The sequence below is a fragment of the Solanum tuberosum genome, unplaced genomic scaffold (assembly GCF_000226075.1).
Source record: "Solanum tuberosum cultivar DM 1-3 516 R44 unplaced genomic scaffold, SolTub_3.0 scf00284, whole genome shotgun sequence".
NCBI classification, from domain to species: Eukaryota; Viridiplantae; Streptophyta; class Magnoliopsida; order Solanales; family Solanaceae; genus Solanum; species Solanum tuberosum.
In genome coordinates, this window is record NW_006239212.1 from 200,536 (window position 1) to 209,269 (window position 8,734).

General features: G+C 31.9%; 1 protein-coding gene across 1 annotated transcript; it reads left to right on the forward strand.

Annotated features, from left to right (window-relative positions):
• Positions 1–2,879: 2,879 nt before the first annotated feature.
• Positions 2,880–6,204, forward strand: LOC102588182 (pentatricopeptide repeat-containing protein At3g24000, mitochondrial). Its single transcript, XM_006359064.2, has one exon. The coding sequence runs from the start codon at positions 2,993–2,995 to the stop codon at positions 6,107–6,109; it is 3,117 nt and encodes a 1,038-aa protein (XP_006359126.1). The 5' UTR covers positions 2,880–2,992; the 3' UTR covers positions 6,110–6,204.
• The last annotated feature ends 2,530 nt before the right edge of the window (positions 6,205–8,734 follow it).

Consider the following 8,734-nt stretch of genomic DNA (forward strand, 5'->3'; position numbering starts at 1 on the left):
TTTTTGGTTTGGGGGGGGGGGGGGTAGAAATAATGGTTCACGAACAAGTTATATAAAGATTAATACAGGGATTAAAATATAGACATTATATATCCATCAAAGTTTTAAATTTAAATGAACGTGTCTAGTACTCATCAAGTGGGATGGACATTCAGAATTAGCCTTTTTTTTATCCTATTTTTTTGATGTATATTTTAAATTGTCAATTATTATGATTTATAGTATCTTTTACATAGTTTTTTATTCAAAAAACTTGAAGATTCCATGTCCAAATTGATGATCAAACTTAAAATGTTTGACTTTCGAAATCTAAACTGTGTCACATAAATTAGAACCCAAAGAATATTTTTCTAGCTAGAAGCACTTTATGTTGTTGAATGGATGATGTTACTTAACTTTATTTTTATGCAAAAATATTATTGTATTCAACAAATCAAATTTCCATTTCATCGTATGCTTTTCTGGTTGTTAGGATTTGTTGAAATGATATGGCAAGAAAGTGGAGGTCAACAAAGTAACTCCAAGAATCAAAGCCACCAAAACTCCAATATAAATGTCATGTCTATAGCAATTATAAATTTCTTATCAATTAAAATAATATGATCATCACTTGATCGTGCATTTTTAAGTAAAATAAATGATATTCTTTAATAATTTTTTAAAGAAAATAGTAGCTATTTTAATCATTATTATCAATTTCATATGGTTCAATATCCTTGAACAATCTCATCTCAGCAATTAATCCAAAAGGTAAAATGATTTTACTAGTCATGGGTTAAATAGATGTTTAATTGTATAGAACACGTTAGTTAGTTTATTTTTCTTCTATTTAGTGTTTGGTATTCGCAATAGAGTCAGATTCAGGCCGCGTAGGGTCCTAGGAAAGTGCTTCCTATCAAAGAATTTTTTCATACCCAGAATTCGAACACGAGACTTTTAATTAAGAAAAGAGCAACCCCATCTGTTGCCAAGTTAGGTAGTCATAATCATAAGTCATAACCCATACGTGGGCTTGAAAAAAATTTCATTATACTAAATTACTAATTACTACTCGTGCTATTCTAATTTATGTGGCTTTTTTATTTTTAGTCCAAGTCATAGAATGATATCCTTCTATATTTAGTAACAATTTCCTTTTTTCTAGTTTAATTTTTAATAAAATGATTTATATCTACACAAATATAGATGACTGGTTTAAGATCACAAATTTTAAAAATCTTTCTTTTAATTTTAATTTTCATGTTCAATCAAACATCATCATATACCGGATGGAATAATATTATGAAAATATTAGACAAAATATCCGTTAGATAAAAAATTCTTTACCTAAAATAGTCCAAATATCATTTGATATGACGGAGCTTTGAGATGACTCTCCTGTCCCTTTTCTTCTCCAATATTTAATTAATTTCCATTGAGGATTACTCTTTTTCTTCTTATTTATGTAATAAAAATATCGTATTCAACATAAAATATAAAAAGAAATATAATTGTCGATTGATACATAAGTTAAATAAATTAATCATGATTTGATTGGTCGGAATTGAAAAAAAATCAGCTTGTTGAATAAGATAAACTATTGCAATTAAATAGTGTATATAAATATGTATACATAGTTATATGTCATATATACATGATTATACACTATTAAAATAATAACGATACATTACATGTACATGTGATTATTTAATTGAATTATTTTTGTCACACATACAATTACATAAGAAGCCCTAACATTATCTAATGGGGATTCCTTTTTTTTTTAAAAAAAAAAAACAAGGTGAAAACAAAGTGAAAACAATGACACAACTAGAAGTGAAAAAAGAGTTTTTGCTTAGTCCCTAAAGTGTCTATGCAACAATAGTACTTTCCTAAGAAAGCCTAGAGAATTTCATGTTAACAATAGCATAATTCTTCTTCTCCCTAGTGTGGAGTCTTTGTTTGTCTCTAATGTGTCAATGCAACATAATTTTCTTTAGAATGCCTAGAGCACAATCATGCTAGTAGTAGCGCAGTTCTACTTCCCCCTAGTGTGAAGTCATGTCCATCCAAAAAAAAAAGGATAGTTCATTAGAACAAGGAATGTGGCGTTTGATCATGATTTTTTTATAATTTTTTTTGAAAAATATGTTTGATTATAAATTTTTTAGATTTTTTAGGGATTTGAAAAGTAATAAATAAATATTTTTACTTTTTTCACTTCAAAATTAGTTATTCATAAAAAGTCAAAAATAACTCAAATTTGTATTCATGGCCAAACAGAATCCAACTTTCAAACATTATTATTATTTTTTACTTTGAAAACAAAAACTATCTTTTTTTTCAAATGGTCAAACACCCACTAAGGGGACGTTTGATAAAGTGTATTAGCAAAAATAATGCATGCATTATATTAACTTTGTGTACAATGCATACTACTTTTAATACGCCAAATCAAACAATGCATAAGAAATTATATATGCATAACTAATACAGTCATAACTAATACAAACATTACTAATGCAAATATTACTAATACAGTCTATTGACATTATTTTTATACACTCTACCGAACGACCCTAAATGTATTAGCAAATTGTTTGTCTTACTACTTCCTATCCCTCTGTTTCAATTTGTTTACCTTCCTTTCCTTTTTCGCTTTCTTTTTTGACAACTTTTTAATTCTAACTTTCTACCTGACATGATTAAAATCATAAAATTAAAAGAGTATCTTCGTACATTAATCTACACATCTTTAATTTAAAAGTACAAGATTCAAAAGTTTTTTATATATTTTCTTAGACTCTCTTTCAAGTCAATCCTAACAAACAAATTGAAACGTTTTGACATTTTAGAAAAAATAAAATACCTTTTTTTTTCTAACTACGGGTACTTCTCAATTCAAAATCCATGTTTTGTTTCTCGATCTTAAATTGCAATTTTTCTTCGTTTTTATACTTTGGCAACTGAAAAAAATACAGCAGTGTGCAGCTTTACTTCTCCGGGTGATTTTATGAGTGCTTTGTTGCTCTATTATACCAGAACCAGACACAATTGCCTTAACAAAAAGCTCTCTGCTTTCACCATTTACTTCCCTTTCAAATTCTTCAGCACAATCTCAGTTCAATGCAGACAACAGCAGCCAATAAACCGCCCCTTCCAATCCCTGCAAGATCACCCAGAACCAGAAATTTCTGGGTTTCATCAAAAGGGGTTCTCCAATATCACCCAAGACATTGTTGGAAGGGCAGTTCATGCAGTTTGCCTGAAGGAAGAACCCCATTTGAGCATTTTCCATTACAACACTTTGATCAATATGAACTCGAAGTTCGGAAGAATTGAAGCTGCTCGCCATGTGTTCGATAGTATGCCTGAGAGAAATTCGGCGTCTTGGAATAATATGGTGTCTGGGTATGTCAAGATGGGTCTTTACTGGGATGCTGTAGTTCTTTTTGTTGAAATGTGGGGTTGTGGAGTTCAACCAAATGGGTACTTTATAGCAAGTTTGTTGACTGCATTAAGTAAATTGGAAAATATGGTTTTGGAAGGATTTCAAATTCATGGATTGGTTTTGAAATATGGTTTGTTGAATGATGTTTTTGTGGGGACTTCGTTTCTCCATTTTTATGGTGTATATGGACTACCTTGTAGTGCTAAAACATTGTTTGAGGAAATGCTGGAAAGAAATGTTGTTACTTGGACTTCTTTGATGGTTGCATATTCAGATAATGGTTACCCGGATGTGGTAATAAATTTATACCAAAGAATGAGGCATGAGGAGGTGTCTGGTAATCAAAACACACTTACTGCTGTTATTAGTTCTTGCATAGCTCTTGATGATGATTTTTTGGGTCATCAAGTGCTAGGTCAGGTTGTAAAGTCTGGATTCCAGGACAATGTTTCCGTATCAAATTCTCTTATTTCGATGTTTGGAAGTTTTGGTTTCGTTGAGGATGCCTCTTATATCTTTGAGGGAATGAACGACCGTGACACTATATCGTGGAATTCAATTATTTCTGCACTAGCATATAACGAGTTATCCGAAAAGGTGTTCAGCTCGTTTTCTGAAATGCGACATGATCACGACGATGTCAATTCAACAACACTTTCTTCATTGTTGTCTGTTTGTGGAACTATAGATTGTCTAAACTTAGGGAGAGGTGTTCATGGTTTGTCGTTGAAATTGGGATGGGATTCTAATATTTGTGTGTCAAATACTCTTCTCTCAATGTATTTGGAGGCTTCAAGGGACAAAGATGCCGAAAGTTTGTTCTTGGCAATGCCAGCAAAAGATTTGATTTCATGGAACTCCATGATGGCTGGTTATGTTTTAGCAGGCAAGTACTTCAAGGTTTTGGAAGTGTTGGCTCAACTGCTTCACTTGCAAAGAACAGTTAATTATGTGACCTTTGCTAGTGCTTTGGCTGCTTGTTCAGATGGTCAATTGCTTGATGAAGGCAAAACTATTCATGCTCTTGTAATTGCTCATGGGCTCCATGACAATTTAATAGTTGGCAATGCCTTAGTCACTATGTACGGAAAGTGTGGTATGATGTGGGAGGCTAAAATGGTATTTCAAAAAATGCCTGACAGGGAATTAGTCACTTGGAATGCATTAATTGGTGGCTATGCAGATAAAAAGGACACACTTGAGGCAGTGAGAACTTTTAAGTTAATGAGAGAGGAAGAAAATTCTCCAAATTACATTACTTTGATCAATGTTCTTGGTTCTTGCTCAACTGAAACTGATCTTCTGAAGTATGGCATGCCATTGCACGGACATATAATTCTGACTGGTTTTGAGACAAATGAATACATTAGGAACTCTCTCATAACAATGTATGCTGACTGTGGTGATGTCAATTCGAGTAGTCTTATCTTTAATGCGCTACTAATTAAGACATCAGTGACCTGGAATGCTATGCTTGCAGCTAATGCTTGTCTTGGTCTCTGGGAGGAAGCGTTGAAACTTCTCCTGCAGATGCAAAGGGAAAAACTGGAGTTTGATCAATTCAGCCTCTCTGCTGCACTTTCAGCTGCAGCAAACTTGGCATCCTTGGAAGAGGGACAACAGATTCACTGTTTAGCTACTAAACTTGGATTTGATTCCAATTCTTTTGTTGGAAACGCTACGATGGATATGTATGGGAAATGTGGTGAAATGAACAATGTGCTGAAAATATTCCCTGAACCAAACCTGCGTCCAAGATTGTCTTGGAATGTATTAATATCTGTTTTTGCCAGACATGGATTTTTCCAAAAAGCTAGGGATACTTTTCACGATATGGTTAAGCAAGGTTCAAAACTAGACCATGTCACTTTTGTGTCTCTTCTATCAGCCTGTAGCCACGGTGGTCTAGTAGATGAAGGTCTTAGATATTTTGCTGCTATGACTTCTGAATTTGGAGTCCCGGCTGGCATTGAGCACTGTGTTTGTGTAGTAGACCTTCTTGGAAGATCTGGAAGGCTCCCTGAAGCAATAGCTTTTATTAAAGAAATGCCTGTGCCACCAAACGACTTTGTTTGGAGAAGCTTGTTGGCAGCATGCAGGATGCACAGGAATACAGAACTAGGAAAAGTAGCAGCTGAAAATCTTCTAACATCTAACCCATCGGATGATTCAGCTTATGTTCTTTATTCAAATATCTGTGCAACTTCTGGGAGGTGGCAGGACGTTCAGAATGTGAGAGCTGAAATGGAATCACATAAAGTGAAAAAGCAGCTTGCTTGCAGTTGGGTCAAGTTAAAGAACCAAATTTGCACCTTTGGGATCGGAGACTTGTCTCACCCAGAGTCGGTGCAAATATACAGGAAGTTGACAGAACTGAGAAAAAAGATTCAGGAGGCCGGTTATATTGCTGATACAAGCTTTGCATTGCATGACACAGATGAAGAACAGAAGGAGCACAATTTATGGATGCACAGTGAAAGACTTGCACTGGCATATGGTTTGATTAGTACTCCTGAAGGTTCAACTCTTCGAATATTTAAGAACCTTAGAGTCTGCGGTGATTGCCATTCAGTTTTCAAGTTGGTAAGCAACATTATTAGTAGGGAAATCATATTGAGGGATCCTTATCGGTTTCACCACTTTAGTAGTGGCCAATGTTCTTGTGGTGATTACTGGTGATAATACATGTTCCTTGAATCCTCATGTATTTGCTTGAGATTGAGGCATAAGAATTGCTAGTCACCTAAAACAGATTTGGATGAGTACTAATTATATAAAGTGCGATTTAAGTATTCAAACTATCAAAACTAGTTCCCCCTCTAAATCATATAAACGTATTTACATTTCTTAAAATAAGTTAAAGGTTTAGTCTGCTGATTAAGGGGTTGTAAACAATCCATGAGGTCACGTGTTTAAGCCCTATTAGTCTCATTATAATTTTTTTTACTGTAACCATTGACACCCCTTAATGTTGTTGTCGGCCTTGGATGAATGAATTATGACACCATACACTCACTGAGATTCTTACGTGTTGGGTTTGAAAGAATCATGACATAATGTGTAAGCTTACAATTATAAATTATGTCGTTGATGAATAAGATGACAAAAATATACTAAAATCATGATATTATTATATGGTTTGACTAATTGCCCTACATATTTAAAAATATAAACTCAGATTCTTAACTTTTCCTCCAAAGAAGGAATAACCTAAATATGGAAGAAAATTATATTTTCATTTCAGAAAAAAGTTGAAACAATTATGATAATACTTTAACTTTCCTTCCAAAGAAAAGTAAATTTCAAATATGATAAGAAAATCAGGACAAAACTCTAACAACTACGTTCATCGAACATATTGTTAATGGTATTGTTGTTGTCCAGACAATTCTGCTTAAACTCTTAAATGCAGAAGTTGTAAGATCAGGTAAACCAGTCCCCAGGAAATTACATGAATGAATTCACAATCTATCTTCTCAATGTTGTGTCCTCTATATATATGTAACAAAGAAACAATGAACAGACCATATATAAAAAATGTATTCAAAAAATTAAGATGCAGTGTATGATTAGTAATGGAATCAATCGTATTTTAAAATTGATTTTGTAAGACTGTTCCACTTTTTTAAATGTCAAACTTAAGCTAATTAGATTATCAAATAAATAATTTTTTTCTAAAAAACATTGTTTTAATTTGAATGACTTCTAAAGTGTAACCATCACTATGGTTTAGACCTATTTTTGTAATTAAATCTAATACAAAATATATATAAATAAAAATGATACTATGATTGGTATACTACCAATCAGGGGAACTCTCAATTTTATTTTCTAATATTCCTCCTACTTCTAGAATATTTTGATGATTTGTATAAAAATTGATTTAATTGAAAAAGATTTCAATATTATAATCAATAAGAACTAATCTAAGATATAAACATTTGTGATATTATGTATCGTATAATAATTTATATATATGTCAATTTGTATCTTACGAACACTATTAGAAAAATGTAAATTACATGGAGATTTAGTTGGAACTTTTAAAGGAAAATTTTCATGTAATTTAGTTTCTTGCTGATTTTTCTGCCAAAAAAAAAACCTTTGTGGGTAATTAGAATTAGATGTTTTTGAATAAGATTTTTTTTTCTTAACGAGACATTTATAAAAATATCTTGAGTAACACAATAAAATTGTTCTAAATAAGAATTAATTGAATAAAGTGATAGGTAAATTTATTTCACCAATTCAGATCATGAAAAAAGATCCATCTACTTAAATTTATTTAATTAAGATGTTTTATAATCCGATAGGCAGAGAAAAGAGAAATTTATTGAGAATACTTATCCTAAGAGGCAATATTGAAAAAGAAATCTTAGAAGTTGTTTGGTGCATTGTCCTTAGCATGATCGACCATACAATATCATCTACATAAGAGCAATCTTCGTCATAATAGTCCCATCTGAGAGGCAACACAACATTGGTTGGGCCATGACTACGACTCAGGTCAAGCCGAAGTTGAAAAAGAGGATAACTAACCCCCAATTCATGCGCCGTATTCTCCAAAATACTAGTTTGGACAAATTTTAGAAAATATCACACCTTTTTGATTTAATTGACACCTATTTAGGGTAGACATATTTCCTTTCCGTTTTTGTTTTTATCAAATGATATGGTATATTTACCGCAACCATAAATTACTAAACATAATTTTGTTATATATATTCATATAAAAATATAAATAAAATATATGATTTTTACTTTAAAGAAATCACTCAATTATATTCGACTTTTATAGGTAGAATTAGAAACATAGTACAAGTATTTTTATTCATTAATCAATAGATATATAAAATATTAAATTTAAAGATTAAAATTAAAGATCATCTCAAAATATATTGCGTGAAAGTCCAAAAATACTTACCACAATCTGGTTTAGATTAAGGGTTGAGGTTAGGTCCATCGACATAACTTTTGTAGAATTAAGCAGTATAATTTATGTTATATCATGATACAAATATATCAATTTATGCGGAGCAAAAATTGCTTATCATTTCAATGTAAGTGATACTTTCAAGAGAAACTTTCACATATAGCAAACAAAAAAATCATATTTGTATGCTATAGCAAAGTTTGCATAATTGCGCTCCATAGCAAACATATATATGTATAATTCGCTATACATATATACAAAAAGAAGCAATTGTATAATTCGTTGGCTCCTCTTCAGAATTGTATAATTTCGCTGGCAGGCCATTTGTATAAATTGTTGTTAGCCTCTCGTTTGTATAAATCGTTGACAAA